This window comes from Branchiostoma belcheri, unplaced genomic scaffold, assembly GCF_001625305.1.
Source record: "Branchiostoma belcheri isolate BF01 breed outbred unplaced genomic scaffold, Haploidv18h27 scaffold7, whole genome shotgun sequence".
NCBI lineage: Eukaryota > Metazoa > Chordata > Leptocardii > Amphioxiformes > Branchiostomatidae > Branchiostoma > Branchiostoma belcheri.
In genome coordinates this window covers 5516049-5533058 of record NW_017804353.1, presented here as the reverse complement: position 1 = coordinate 5533058, position 17010 = coordinate 5516049, and the positions used below count along the sequence as shown (strand labels likewise).

Genomic DNA, 17010 nt, shown 5'->3' with positions numbered 1-17010 from the left:
TTTCAAATCAAGGGTATATATAGCTCACGTTCACAGCAGTCATTGTATAGTGCATCGTTCACGTGGAAATACATGTACATCGTTCTATGACGAAGCGTATCTCCAAGCAGATCTTTTAGTGACTGCAAGACAGTATCAAATTGGCCGGGCTGTATCCAATACACCACCGTGGGGCAGCCAATAATGGACCTATACCATTATTACGTCACGTTTGTTTACCTGTTCTAAAGAACATTCTAGTTAAAGAATAAAGATCATTTCAAAGTTTTCAAAGTAAGGTATGTCTGAATTTTGCTGCGTCTAGTTGTGTTGACACAGCATTACAAGCCGCATGGGTGATTTAGTTGTGACATTAGACGAAAGTAGTACTGTATGAAAAGCCTTATATTAGGCTAACGCTACACAAACACACACCGCGCTACGCACCCCTGTACAATATAAAAGTCGATTGACCGGCGCGGCATTCATTGCGGTAAACAAACTGTGACGTAATAATGGTATAGGTCCATTACAGGTGGCCAAGAGACTCCCCTTGCCCCCTAAGAATCTGCTTGAAGATTAGACGAAGGGTAGCTAATTGTTAAGCTGCGGACTTTCTAAATTGTGCTCAGTCCCTCTAGCTCTCCTGGTTCTGGAGTGTCAGTCAGTTAGCTAATATTGCGGTCGTTAAACTGTCGTACAGTTAAGCAGACGGAATGAGTCTTCTTTAGAATGATCGCAGAGTTAGGCAGATAAAAACATCAACTGAATCCCAAAAAGACCATGCCATACATCGCGTAACAGCATGCAAAGATTATGTGCTAGTCCATGAAATGGAGCATCAAACGCAGATGGAGTGGTGCCAGCCTGACATCAGGATAGTTGAGAAGAGTTCTCTACACCTGCGGCTTCCTCACCATCAGTAAGAACACAGGGAACGAGACCTCAACCGTCACCTCTTCCACCGGTTTCGTGGACCCTGTGGCCTCGTACAGACTGTACAAAGAGAAAATGTGAATATCTCAGTCTTAAGCAAAAAAATGAAAGGCAGTGAGAACAGATATCAATAGCTTATTCATCAGAATTCAAAGTCAACTAACCTAAACAACAATGACATGCCAAAAAAATCATGAACTCAAAGAAATACCTTTTTTGGAAGTTTTGTAGAAATGCGCCGTTATCTTCAGGATTGCGTCTACAGTACTCGCGATAGGCTGAATAAGTGGACACCAGACTGACGTATTGTGGGATGGTAAATTCCGCTTTGATAGACATCGACTCATCTCTGCAGCGATAGGGGGACGCGAGTCAACGACAATGGCAAAACTATAGACAATACAATATAATTTGATTTACCTTTTCTAAATGAAAGTCTATATATCGTAATAGAAGGAGCTACCCAGTACGGCAAGCAGTGTTGAAAGACAATTAAAAAACCACAAGCACAAGCTTACCTAACGGTCCCGTCATACGGCATCGGCAGGGTTCTGTACTCCGTGAAGAGATACTGGTTGAGCTTCTCGTGGTAGCACTCTCTCATGGGACCCTCATGGCGGAACTAAACACAAATCAGAGCTGTTAAGAGAGAGGTACTACGGAAGGGTTGTACGAAATGGGAAAAAATTGCCTAACGTCTTCACCTACAAGACAATGGTCATAGATATCTGTTCATCTCTTCTTCAGTTATTCTTTCAAAACCACAGCCGCAACCACGCTACCGAAACATTTGGCGACGGAAGGCATGCATCATTTCCTATCGCATTTTCAACTTTGAAACACTAAAGAGTAAGCAATAAATGATATCTTTATAATATTTATACTTGATTTGCAATACGGGTCAGCTCTTCTTGGGGGAAGATATCGTCGATGGTACCGGCCACTGCCAGACATCCCCCCGGCACCAGTACCCGGTCCACCTCCGCATGGAACTTCTCCAGCTCGAACCAGTGAACAGACTCCAGACACATCACCAGATCAACGCTCCCGTCTGGGGCTGGGATAGACTCGGCCGGGGACACCCTGGGAACGAGAAGGCTCCGAGATAAGCAAGGCAAGAGGTGCGGGGGCCTTGTAGTCACCCTCATGACCATAGAAATGTATCATTATTATGTTAACCGAAGGAAAACATATAGTTTTTCCTCAGTTTCTTCCTCTTCTTCTCCAAACAAATAAGGTCGATGACCTGAACCAGACGTATATCACCATGGTAACTGGTTACATAATGTTGGGAGTGCTAAGGGCAGAACTGAGTTCAAGAGGGGCTGCATGGTCATATATGAATGTGTTTGACTAAAAATAAACAAAGTTTGTTAATCTTGAAATGCGTACCTGTATTCAACATTCTCGTGTTTGTTGTTAGCTGTTGCCATGGCAATCTGAGGTTCGCTGACATCCATCCCCAGGACGTGTTGGAAGTGAGGAGCCAGGATCTCTGAACTCTGACCCGAGCCGCAGCCCACGTCAACAGCATGGAGCAGAGGGGAGGATTTCTACACATGCGTAGAGAACAAGAGTTCGGAGATTTCAGACTTAAGCTTGAGGGAAGCATTTGGAGGGGGGGGGGGTGACCTTCATGTTCACCTCATTTCCTGTGTCTGTCCTTTTGATCCCCTGCCTATCAATGTTCCCCACCCATCCGCTACTCTGTCCGAACAAAGAAGCACAAAGCAAGAGTCACATGAAACTGTTGATCAGTACTGCACGAGGCTAAGGGGGTTAGCCAAGACCTGTGAGTTTCACAATGCAGACAGGGAGATCCTTATGCAAGTAATCTTAACTTGTAACAACAGCAAGCTACGTCGCAGAGCCCTTCAAAACAAAGACATCGAGTTAGATGGTCTACTGAAGTTGGCACGTTCTCTAGAAATCGCTGATAAGCAAGCTTTGGTAATCGAGAACACAAGCAAGTCTCACGCTGATGTAAACGTAGCCAGGAGAAGTCATCCAGGGAGGCCAAAGTATTCAGGTCAAACCAAGACCGCCCATCAATCAAGGGCGCCAGGAGCCAGGCCTAAGCAAGACAGGCCACAGACAAAAACCACATGTAGGAATTGTGGTGGGATCTTTCCTCATGGGCCCCAGGGCTGTCCTGCACGCAACCAGAAGTGCCTGTTCTGTTCGAAGCTAAACCATTTCGCTAAAGTGTGCAGGGCTAAGAGGGAGAGAAGGGTGCACAGGATAAAAGAAGAAGATGTCTCTAACTCAGATGATGAATACACATTCACGGTGGGGAACAACCCTGGCAGAAACAAGCTTCCATATAGAGAAGTGAAAGTGGGAGCAAACAAAGTAAACTTCCTGATAGATACCGGTGCAAGCATCAATGTCATCGGTGAAGAGACCCACCGGAAAGTAGGACGACCCAAGCTCACTCCGTGCCGTACCGTTATCAGGCCCTACGGAGGAGGCAAGCTGCCAGTCAAGGGAAAATTCCAAACAGTATTGGAAAGTGGCAGCAAGATAACAGTTGCGGATATATACGTAATCGAGGGCAAGAAAGCCAACAGTAACCTTCTGAGCTATCCAACAGCAGTGGATCTGATGCTTGTAGAATTCAAGCATTCTGTAAATGCCATAAAAGCAGATAAATCTCAACAGTTGGAGCACGAATACCGAGATGTCTTCAACAATGGCATTGGCAAGCTCAAGAATACACAAATCAAGCTACACGTGGATGAGACGGTGTCACCGGTCAGACAGCCACACCGGCGCATACCATTCCATATGAGAAAGCAAGTAGAGAACGAGTTAAGAGAGCTGGAGAAGCAAGACATCATCGAACGAGTTGACGGTCCAACACCATGGGTATCTCCAATAGTAGTGGTGCCAAACCAAAACAAATTCGATCCGAATCTGCATCGACATGAGGGAAGCAAACAAGGCAATCCAAAGAGAACGACATGTGACGCCGACCATTGATGATCTAATCCCATGACCTAAACGGCGCCACACACTTCTCTCATCTGGACCTGCGTTCGGGATATCATCAACTCGAACTGCACCCAGACAGCAGAAATGTCACAACATTTGCTACACATGTTGGACTCCGCCGATATAAGAGGTTGATCTTCGGGATCAATGCTGCCAGCGAGATATTCCAGAATACAACTGAGCAAGTCCTGGCAGGAATCAAGGGAGTCAGGAACATAAGTGATGACATCATCGTGTATGGCAAGGGCCAAGAAGCACACGATCGAGCACTCCACGACACACTTAAGCGTCTCCGTGAAACGGGACTTACCCTCAACCACGAGAAGTGTGAATTCAACAAGACAAGCCTCGAATTCTACGGTCACGTTTTTGGCAAATCAGGAATCTCAGCAGCGCCCAGCAAAGTCAAGGCAATTGTCGACTGCCCGGCACCAACAACACCCGGAGAGATCCGTAGTCTCTTAGGCATGACAAATTTCTTGTCAAGATTCATCCCTGAATATGCGGCAGTGATAAAACCACTACGAGACCTTACAAGATCCAACGTCCCCTGGACCTGGGACGAAGAACAAGAGAAAGCGTTCTCCGAAGTGAAGAAACTCCTGAGTCAGGGAGCGAAACCTGTCCTACTTTGCACAAACAAGACGACAGAACTACTCGTGGATGCCAGTCCGGCGGGACTCGGCGCAATCCTCTATCAAAAGGAGAAAGATGGATCAACCGCTATCATAGCGTACGCAAGCAAGTCTCTGACAGATGTGGAAACAAGATATAGCCAGACGGAGCGAGAGGCACTAGCAATCGCCTGGGGATACAGCATTTCCATCTCTATCTGTATGGAACTACATTCAGAGTTATCACAGATCACATGCCCCTGACCTATATCTTCAACAAACCAAACGCGAAGCCACCACTGAGGATTGAGAGATGGTTGCTCAAACTGCAACAATACCACTTCGAGGTCATCTATCAGCCCGGAAGAGACAATCCGGCCGACTATATGTCAAGACATCCGCTACCAAGGTCAAAGGAACTTCATCACATTTGCACAGCTGAGGAATATGTGAACTACATTTCACAGCAGTCAGCACCCAAGTCACTATCACTTGAAGAAATCAAGGAAGAAACGATGAAGGATCCTACGCTACAAACAGCGATACACCTACCAGAGAAAGCGGCAGATGGCATGACCACAAATCAGCAGAAAACTGCGACAAATCTATCGAGGTGATAGCGAAAGTACAAGGCGAACTGACCGTGAATCAAGACCAGGACCTACTCCTACGTGGAAACAGAATCATTATCCCAGCGACACTCCAAAGCCGAGTAATCGCGATAGCACACGAAGGACACCAAGGGATATCAAAGACAAAGGCACTACTGCGAGAAAAAGTATGGTTTCCTGGGATAGACGACAAAGTGAATGAAGCGCTAAAGGGATGCCTTGCATGTCAAGCAACGACAAAAACGCCAACTGCAGTACCGCTTCAGCCAACCGTTATGCCAGAACACCCGTGGTCAGAACTATGTGCAGATTTCTGGGGACCATTACCCAGCGGAGATTACCTCCTGGTAGTGATCGATGAACACTCAAGGTATCCAGTGGTGGAACACTTGAGGTCGACATCTGCACAGGCAGTCATCCCGGTGTTAGACAAGATCTTCGCCATGTTTGGTACCCCTGAAGTACTGAAGACGGACAACGGCCCGCCATGGACGAGTACTCAGATGAAGTCATTTGCTGACTACCTTGGATTCCACCATCGGAAAGTCACTCCATATTGGCCATGCGCCAATGGAACCGCCGAAAGGTTCATGAGAGTACTGGGGAAGACAGTAAAGGCAGCGGTGGTCGAAGGAAAGTCATGGAAACAAGAATTGCACAAGATGCTACGAAATTATCGTGCAACTCCTCACACAACTACAAACCACCCTCCTGCAACACTGCTCTTCCAGCGAGCCATGAAAACCAGGCTACCAGAGCTGACACTGAAACAACCAGAAGTCAACAAGGAAGCAAAACAGAATGATCAGAAAGCAAAGGTGGAGATGAAGAAGTACACTGACAGAAAGAGAAGAGCGAAGGAAAACAACATCGACATAGGAGATACCGTCCTAGTGTCACAGAGAAAACAGAACAAGCTCACACCTCCATATGACCCCAAACCACACCGAGTGATTGGAAAGAAAAACACCATGATCACTGCGGAAAACAACGGCAGAAGAATAACGAGGAACGCAACATTCTTCAAGAAAGTAAAGATCGAAGAAGAAGACAGCGAAGACGACGGCCTAGAAGAAAACAATACTGAAGAGAACAAAACTGAAGATCATGCAAACCGTAACCATCCACAGACAACGGGAAATACCAACAGTTATGTCACCAGATTCGGGAGAGCAGTCAAACCGCCGAAAAGACTTGACCTGTGATGTACATACCATGAACGATGTACTATGAAAGTATGGACACTATTCGGAAAAGGACTATATATGGATTGCATGCAAAACGGACTCTAGATAAAAAGGGATGCTTAACAACCTACTAACAAATTCTAATATTTTGAAAGACTCTTGAGATGAACAAAAGAACAGTGTTGAAATGAACAAGAGAACAAGAAAAAGGAAAAGCACAAAATCTTGAGTAGATGTGAATCAAAGGAGAGCAAGATTTAAAATTTTGAACGGACTGTCAAATACATGGACACTAGTTTTAAGATTAGTTTTAAGAGTGAAAGTTAAAGTAAAGGAAATGGATTTCAAATCCAGTAGGGGAGGAATGTAGTATTTTAGAACATGACCCCTCACATATCTACTGTACAGTCCCTGAAATATAACTCCTAACCCGGCCACTATACTAACACATGTTTTGAATAAAAGCACACTCTTCATCCTGCACTACTGAGAGTCGGACGTCCCTCTTTGTGTCTCTTATAAACATGTGACATAACAATGTATATTGTTAATATTATACGGTAACAACGACAATAGAAAGCATTGTATTATCGCCGGTTCTAACCCCTCCCTCGTGCGGGGCCGCGGTCACCTGTTCGAACACGTGCGAGCGCACGTGCCTGCGTTGTGTTACACAAACTTTAGCTGATTGTAACGGTCGCTGTAACTAGTGGAAGTAAACCTTGCTTCTTACTCGAACATCGATCTATCTATTATAAAGTGTGACAGGTTATGATCAACAAATATGATAATCTTGTTATTTCAGTTTAACTCCAGTCTCACGAGAACAGAGTTATGTACATGTAATATGATATTTAAACATCACCTTTTCCTTGACGAACGCCACGACTTTCTCGGCGAACTCCGAGCTCCACTTGGGCCGGTACTGCTGGTATATCTCAGCATGGTCCGCGTCACTGAACAGGTGGGCAGACATGGTAGAAAAGATCCTTCGGCGCAGTATTTGACTGTAGTGCTGTATATTTTTTAAGTAATCCTGAGAGAAACGTGACTATGAGCTGAATGGCGTTACGTGGCGTTACGTCCAATGGTTACGTGGGTGTTACGTCCAAAGGTTTGCGACAAGTTTTACTTCCGGGGTACATGACGAAATCACCCGGCGTCTCCAATGACAGATCAGCTGGTTGTGTGGTAACCGACAGACGAATATCCAGAATAATGTGCAATTTTGTGATTTATCTGTGCTACTGCTAGTTACAACGGGAGCAAGAATTTCCTACCACAGACCAAGGACATTATACATTTGTATCATCCATTATATCCTTTATTATTATTTTCAAAAGCCTGAATCTGAACTTAAACTACGGCGTTAAATGTACTTCGGGTTTATAAGTACATGTACGTTCTTGGTCGGGAAATGAATATACTTTCTCCTTAAGTGAAAAATCATTTTTATATATTTACCAACTTTTTAATTAACATTTCTACCAAAACGCTAGTGTCATATTTCACCAACTACCAAAAACGCTAGTGTCATATCTCCCCCCACCCGCGCGACCACAGCGCCCTCTATCTGTTGAGGGAGGTATTGCTAGTTACAGACAGAAATTCAACTGCATTTAACAATTAAGATTATTCCGTGCTTGAGCAACAAGAGCAACACATGACAGAATGTGAGTGACTTTTTTTTCATCAGCTTACAGATGGGCGTTTTGAGACCTGGCAATGTAGGGCCAGGCAGTTCTGGTAACTACAGTACTACTCTACTCTACTTCTTGTGAGAAAGTCTACAACTTAAGGCACAATTAACTAGAGTTCCCCGATCTCATACCTTCGCCAAATGACTGACAAATTATAGATTAGATTATTCCCCCCTGATTTAAGAAATAGGAACCTAATTTTCATGAATTATATCATTTCATCATAATCTCAACCAAAAGACAGTCTTATATAAACAAACAAGGCATTCTAGTATTTCCTAATAAATTATGCAAATGAGGTCCTGATTTGAATAAATTATGTTTAATGATGTTCACCTCAACTTAACTTTCAAATACCATAAGTATGAAATTACAGGCAGTTATCATTACATAATTATAAAATTTTCTCATTAATTATGCAAATTAAGTCATTATTAATATAATCAATATCTGCCTGTGTTTCTCTCGTTGTCAATTACCAATGTCACAAGCTTCAATTGTCTTATTATGGAATGCAGCTGATTTATAGAATTTCCCCATAAATTATGCAAATTACATCCACATTTGCATAATTGTCACATAATTATATTAAGCATCACGTAAGCTACCTACATACCAAAAATCATGACGATCCGTCAACCGGTTATTGAGTTATCCTCTTTTGAATATTTTCAAGAATATATCCCTGCAGTTCCAGAGCAAGCCACTAGGGGGCCCAAACTCACGTCACTTCTTCCCCAGCACAAGAGCTACCTACCACCCAAATTTCATCACCATAACATGTCTAGATCATGAGATATCAAAACCGGAAGTTCAGCTGCAGTACCATAACAAGCCGCTAGGGGGTCCAAAATCTAATCATTTTGAGGTCTCATCAAGACCTACCCACCTACCAAGTATCAAGACAATCCATCAAGGCCTTCTCAAGTTATCGTGTTGACAGACAGACACACACACACACACATACACGAACGCCTCTGAAAACATAACCTTCTTGGCGAAGGTAAAAATCCATTCAGATGTCTTTGATGCTTCTTCCTCTCGATTCTTGGGTATCTAATAGTAATACATATATTGTACAATGCATTGCCCTTAAAATTAGATCAGATTCATACAAATTTTTTATAAGTTTCATAAAAATCTAAATATTTCATAAAAGTTAACAAAAGCAGAAAAGGAAATAACTTTGATTGTCAAACTTAATGTATGTAACCCCCAATAGGCATTGTCATCTGATGCTATATTATGTATAATGTTTGCTACATCTGTGGTTTCCTGGCCAAGAGTAAGACGACAGGATAAGATGCACGTATGATCACTTCCTCAGGTGGTATGGTTGTTCTCATGGCCTCATAGAACCTGGAGAAGGAATAGAGGACATCAGCATATTGCATCTGCAAGGTTCATATTTCATATTTCTAGTTCAGTATTTTGACAGACATACATTGATCAAACCAAGAGAGAAAAGAGTTCATACTCACATACATACATACACCTGGAAGTTTTTTAATCACAGCATTTAAAAGATACAATACATACTGGTGCTGCACTCAAGCACTTTTTAGTCAATAACAATAAATCAAGACGAAACACTAGTGTTTCATTGTACCTCTGTTGTAGGTCCTGTAGAATGGCACCTTTGTCCTCAGGGTTACGTTTACAGAACTCCCTGTATGCTGACCATGTGGACAGGTAGCCTATGTACCCAGGCAGAGTGCAGTCCATCTCTATAGACATGGACTCATCCCTAGATGGGTAGGGAACATAAACATTATACATTAGGGACAGTCCATTTGAAAATGTCAAGTCATATCATATGCTTCGGGTTTACGGACCTGAGTAGCCTGACGTACTAGCCAGGCCAGGTGGAAAGGCCAGGTAGCCTGGCTGGCAGGCACTTGGGTTTTTCCGTAAACCCCATATACTTTCCCCCTTGGAAGTTGGAATGGCCTGCATGAAGATTGTATATCAAATATATCTTACTTATCTAATACAGTAAGAACATGGTCATTGCTAAGAAATGTGATTTTATCGCCTGATTTTATTACAATAACAAATTCAATGATCTTGCTGGAAAGCATGGCCTTACCTGACGTTGTCCTCATAAGGCATGGGAATACTGTGATATCCGTCGTCAACATGCCACCGCTTCTCATGCCAGCAGTCACGAATGGGACCGTGGTAATAAAACTGGGGAAGTAAAAAAAAACAAAAACATGCTGAATAGCTACAAAATTTGCCCAATAGGATCAGAATTACCAAGAAGCCAGAGGAAGTTGAAAAGAAATATTAGAATACATTAGACATGTACTTGTATATAATCATTCATCCATGCATTATTTTCAATGTCTTCATGATTGATCATCGCTCACCTCGTGAAAAATTCTATTCAGTTCTTCAGTAGCGTCCTTGTAGCTGAGAGAGTTTATACTGTAGGTATAGATAGCCAGACAGCCATGTGGTTTCAGTACCCGGTCCACCTCTCTGTGGAACTTGGGGAAGTCAAACCAATGAGCTGAGGTCCCACAAGTCACCAGATCTACGCTGGAGTCTGGAACAGGGATGTGCTCGGCGCTGCCAACTCTGCAATTCAAGCAAACAATGTCAATGGATAATGCTAAATGTATACCAGTATTCAATAGTTCGTAATTACATTTCAGTCCATACCATGGAATGCATGAAATATTCACCTTTGCGAGGGAAGGAGATGGACTGAAATATGCTGTATTTGCTCCCAAGCAAATGTCGGCCTTTCTAGTTCTAAATAGTTAAGTCTGTCTATCTACAGTATGTCTTGTCTCTTTGCTCTGTACCATCCTCTGCTATTTTCTTGGTATATAACTGTGAGCAATGGTTCACCGACTTCACTCTTTGATTTCCAACATTTGTAACTTGTTTCTGAGGAAGTGAACAACAACAAAATATATGATCAAGAAGTCAGTGGTGTATGTACCTGTATTGGACATTACTGAGTTTGTTTTGTCCTGCTGCCGTGGCAACCTGCGACTGGCTGACATCGATGCCGATGACGTGCTGGAAGTGTGGTGCCAGGATGACTGTACTCTGGCCGGAGCCACAGCCGATGTCAACGGCTTGGTCCAGAGGTGGAGTTTTCTGGAAGGTGTGATAACAGGTGAGATGAAAACTAAGATAAAATCGCCTTGTCGCTACAGTGTAACATTTTTTTAGTTGCCTGAATTAATTAGGGTCCCGTGAATCTATCCTTGTGTGAGACTCTGCCATAACAAGTGGTTTCGACAAACGTATACCAACATTCAAACAACACAATACAAGTTACAACTCTGAAAAGTCCTACCTTTTCCTTCACAAAAGTCACTATTTTCTCCGCCAACTCTGGACCATAAGTTGGGCGGAACTTCTGATACAGCTCAGCGTGGTCAGCTTCATTGAACAGATGGATCGACATCCCGCGCCAAATCTTCTTCTCGACACACCCCGTAGCTTTTAACAAATGGCTTCTAAGGAACAGCTTGTGACAAGATGTTTTAAGTAAGGACTTCAGGAAGACCATTGCCAAGATGTTTCCTGTCCAACTTTGGTCTAGCAAACTGATGGAGGTTAAAGGTCAACCTTAAGTGGCCATCCCATCATGCCCCGCGGGATTGACAAGTCACAAGATGGCGGCAGCAGGGTGAAAGTACGGGCGCTGGGTTATTCCGCTCGTCTCTGCCCTCTTCTACCGCTCTCCTCAACACGACACACCGTCTGTTAGCAGCGATTCAACCGCACCTTTTCCTTGACGAATGCCACGACTTTCTCGGCGACCTCCGAGGTCCACTTGGGCCGACTACTCTCGCTAGCTCTCCTCTACTCTACTCTACTCTCAGTGTGGTCCGCAGATGGGCAGACATGGTAGAAAAGATCCTTCGGTGCAATATTTGACCAAGGACATTATACACAGATGTCCTTGATTTGACGAAATTACCTGAAGTGGTGTATATTTTGGAACTAATTCTAAGAGAAACCTGATAATTTACTAGCTGAATGACGTGACCTACGTGTGTGTGGTATAAAGCCCCAAGGAGTGTGTGAAAAGTTGTACTTCCCGGTTAACGTTACATGACGAAATCACCCGGCGTCTCTAGTGACAGATCAGCTGATCGCGTTACCCCACAAATGAATGTCCGGGACAGTGTGTGATATTTATGATGTTGACTGTGCTACTGCTAGTTTGGGTTTAGTTACAACGAGAGGAGGACTTCCCTACCACAAACCAAGGACATTGTATCATTTATGTCATTTATATCCTTTCTGGTTATATTAAGTTACTAGTAGCGTCTGAACCTGAACTTCAACTATACGGTGTTACAAGTAAGTTCATGGTAGGAAAATGAATGTACAATTCTTTTAGTTGATAAAGAATTCGAATATACTTAATACCAACTTTTTCACAATCATTTTAAAGGGGGGGGGGCAAAGTGGAGACCTCCTTAATTTTACCAAAACGCTGGAGTTCAATGGCAAAGTCAAGTCAAGGTTTATTGTACAACAATTGCATTGGGTACAATGTATGACAAATAACACACTAAATAACTAACTATTTCTACCAGCGTAAGTATTATCAATCTAACCTTATCATTCAATACATGTATATGTTATAAAGGAATATTACATTTCACATTGTTAGGACAAGGTTTCTCTTTTGTATAGCATTATGAACAGATACAGAGTCATAATAGAAGCATGTTCAAGATTTCTCTTCTTGTCCCAGGTAGTGTTGTTTTGTTCTTACATGACATCATGAGTCGTTAAAAATGATTAAGATCCATTCACATATTTTTGACTTAGGCTGCATACATACAATCGTAGGCTGCATACATACAATCGTAGGCTGCATACATACAATCGACAAATGCACAAAAAGCCACAATTAGATTGGGAAAAGCCAGGTGGCCCATTTTTGAACTTGAAGTACATTTTAACAACAGCTACCCACACACCGAAAATAAAATAAAAAAGAAATAATCGAGTTATAACATTGACCCACACCATGTCCAAAATGATCTTATACTTATAAGTTATAGTCTTCTCAACGAAGACAATAATACTGTTTGCTACATCTGTGGTTTCCTGGATAAGAGTAAGACAACAGGATAAGATGCATGTATGATCACTTCCTCTGCTGGTTTGGTGGTTCTTACAGCTTCATAGAACCTGGAGAAGGAATAGAGGAGCAGAGTGTTCACCTGCAATGTTCATATTTTATATTCCAGTCTAGCATATTGATAAATTTATTACGAAGTATACAAACAATACATGTATACCCAAGAAAAGAGCATGTTGTAAGCCAATTAAAATTGTTCTTTTTTATTGCAACATTTAATAGATACAATATATGATAGTGGTGCCACACTCAAGCACTTGCTTATACAAAATGTATGAGCACCACCACTAATAAATCAATACATACCAGTAAGACATACTAGTAGTGTTTTATCATACCTCTGTTGTAGGTCCTGTAGAATGGCGCCCTTGTCCTCAGGGTTACGTTTACAGAACTCCCTGTATATTGCCCATGTGGACAGGTAGCCTATGTACCCAGGCAGGGTGTAGTCCATCTCTATAGACATGGACTCATCCCTTAGAGGGGGAAAAGATCACATGTACATATTAATAAGATCCCATTTGGAAACATTAAAGAGGAAGTAATGTATGTACCTACTTTCCCTTTGAATAGTCTGCAGGCAGGATGTAACTCATATTGATGCAGTAAAGAGATGGTTGGTCATCACAAAAGAAAATTGAAGAAAAAGAAATGGCATTTTATCACAATAACAAATTCAATAGTTATGCATTACCTTACCTAATGTTGTCCTCATAAGGCATTGGAAGATCTCGATATTTATTTGCAGCAAGCCACCGCCTCTCATGCCAGCAGTCATGAATGGGACCACTGTCAAACTATGGGAAAATACAAATACTTTTTTTATGGATTTAGCTCACACATCTATGCCCACCTTTCACTGTAGGAAGGTGGGCATAAATGTGTGTCAGCAAAATTCCAGAGCTGTGAGACATTCCTGTGGACATTCCATGCCTGTGGATAGAATTCCTGTGCAATTCCTAGAATTCTTGCAAATTACATACAATTTTTTTTCTTCTAAGTGTAGCTGAGGCTATCGCCCTTGACAGAACTGGTTGGAGGAACCTGACGGAGGGGAGCAAGGGGCCAGTACCTGGCCTGGGCACTTAGGCAGGCAGGACATACAATATTGTACCATTAGGCTTCCGTCGACAAAAAACTTTGGGTATGTGCAGGGTTTCTCTTTGACAGATACATTATGTCCACCAAATCTCTTTAGGAGTCAAACCAGTAGGTATCAACATGTCTGTGATTATTTGAAGGCACTCAGGTAAACATTACATACAGCATCTGTACTCTGTGTGAGCTGTCTGTCTGAACATGTATCTGCCAGGACTCTTTCTTATAAGAAAGCAGTAATAATGTTTTTGTGTCTGATCATGACTCACCTCCATGAACATTCTATTCAGTTCTTCAGTAGTATTAGCGTCCTTGTAGCTGAGAGAGCTTTGGCTATAGGTATAGACAGCCAGACAGCCATGTGGTTTCAGTACCCGGTCCACCTCTCTGTGGAACTTGGGGAAGTCAAACCAATGAGCTGAGGTCCCACAAGTCACCAGATCTACGCTGGAGTCTGGAACAGGGATGTGCTCGGCACTGCCAACTCTGGAATTCAAGCAAACAATAGATAATGCTGTTCCGAGTATTCCGATGGTTGGTAATGCAAATTTTACTACATTGTAGCTTAGTCTGTCTGTCTGAGTCTTGTCTCTTTGCTCTGTACCATCTTCTCAGTTACTTTCTCCGTGTATAACTATAGGAGTCACTTTTTGATTTCGAACAGACAAACTTGTTTCTTATAAGTGAAAAACATAAACATAGAATGGTATTAGGAAATCAAGAACGTGTATATCGTCACTATATGTACCTGTATTGGACATTGCTGAGTTTGTTTTGTCCTGCTGCCGTGGCAACCTGCGACTGGCTGACATCGATGCCGATGACGTGCTGGAAGTGTGGTGCGAGGATGACTGTACTCTGGCCGGAGCCACAGCCGATGTCAACGGCTTGGTCCAGAGGTGGAGTTTTCTGGAAGATGTGGTGACAAATATCCCAATTTACCCATTTAAAGCAATCTAGTGGCAAATTCCTAGACTGACGTATTGCTGCAGGATAGCTCTGCATGGCCTAGAATGAAATCTTCTTGTCTTGGTCTTGACGTTAGATCTTAGCAAGTGGCATTTGAAAATTAAATCGTTATATGTGTTAAGGTGTTGATTAGTAAAATGATCCATGTTTAAATTTTCGATATAACATGGAAGATACATCTTCTAGGCATCACTGACTACTTTAGTACATCTTTTGAGTTGCCTGAATTGATTGGGGTGATGCTCATCATCACTGAAAGGCTAACGGAGGGAACCAAGGAACCTCCTTAAGCTTGTTGCACCCAAGCGTAATGGTTCGCGAAACTTAACTTAACTTAAGGCAGGTTTTTGGTCATTTTACCAGTGGAACGTTCTATTGCAATAGGAGTTCCCCAATTCCGACCTAGTATGAAACACAGGTCGATCTGAGGAGTTTAGTATTCAAAAGATACAAATTATTACTACAACAATCTATAGCTACAACTGTTTTTCTGTCCAAAACAAGTCCTCTTTTTACCATTACGCGACTTCCTCCAAAGCGGCTGTTTCAAAATCAAAATTGTATTTTTAACATGCTCGACAATCCCCAAACAAGTGTTGAATTCACTGTCTGTTGTCGGAGCATGCGAACTGGACCGAACTTTGTGAATTTACCGTTAAGAACACAAAATCTTTGTCCATACCTGTGGGTATCTATATGCACCCATGCATAACGCCGCAACAATTATTTTTCAAACTAGTCCGGAATTAGGGCACCCCGCCCCTTAATTGAGTAGACAGCCACACTTTTTGCGGAAACCTCCAATAAAAAATAACAACATTCATACACCACCACACATCTTCATAATAAGTTACAACTCTGAAAAGCCAACATTACCTTTTCCTTTACAAACTTCACTATTTTCTCCGCCAACTCTGGACCATAAGTTGGGCGGAACTTCTGATACAGCTCAGCGTGGTCAGCTTCATTGAACAGATGGATCGACATCCCGCGCCAAATGTTCCTCTCGACACACCCCGAGGCTTTCAACAAATGGCTTCTAAGGAACAGCTTGTGACAAGACGTTTTAAGTAAGGACTTCAGGAAGACTATTGCCAAGATGTTTCCTGTCCAACCTTTGGTTCAACCCAACCGAGCAGACTACTTTCTTACCCAGTCGAACCACAGACTTCTATGCGCAGCCGTTCTGCGCTTCTCTATCTCGCTCAACAGGTCGATTTTTCGTGACCTAATTTTTGAAGGAGAAACCGGTTCCTGTAAATATACAAACCTATATACTGACGTTGGTATAGTTGCATATGAATCCCACTTTTCTAGCTTCTCCAGATGGTTTAAGTCTTTTGGAAGGGTTTCAGAAAGTCTGTTTGTGATGACAAAACTTGATAGCCTGGAACCCATCGGTGAACGCTTTGTCTCCGCTCCGTTCTTCCGCTCTGCCTTGAAGGCAAAGCGGTCACGAATGGTTTCCAGGCTAAAAACTTGATTTGTTCGTTTTATGAACTTTCCCGTGAAACAGTGGTTGAAAGTTGCAACATTGCGAAGTGACCCCCGCGGCGCGAAAAAATGAAACGCGCTGTCTGGGTTCTATAAATCGAACGCAGAAATTTAAAGCCGATTGACGATTTTTAATGGTCAGTACCTTGAAGTAAAATCCTCTTTTGTATATAAGTTACTTGAAAGTTATAGTAGACAAGGCAAGGCTCTGATTTTATATGTTTTGTCTTTTACTTTGATGCAGTGATGTTTTTCATGCCTTTTATTTGTTATGGTGGTTGTGTATATGTGATGCTCCCACTG

General features: G+C 42.6%; 1 protein-coding gene across 1 annotated transcript; it reads right to left on the bottom strand.

The window, feature by feature from the left end:
* Positions 1-626: 626 nt before the first annotated feature.
* Positions 627-16332, bottom strand: LOC109484401 (the record flags this gene model as incomplete). Its single annotated transcript, XM_019787649.1, has 16 exons — positions 627-975; positions 1127-1264; positions 1434-1537; positions 1800-1998; positions 2308-2470; positions 9289-9380; positions 9631-9768; positions 10111-10211; positions 10394-10604; positions 10975-11135; positions 11338-11497; positions 13485-13622; positions 13846-13943; positions 14514-14730; positions 14993-15153; positions 16090-16332. Coding segments are annotated over 16 exons (2424 nt in total), but the record flags the coding sequence as incomplete, so codon positions are not given.
* Positions 16333-17010: the final 678 nt, after the last annotated feature.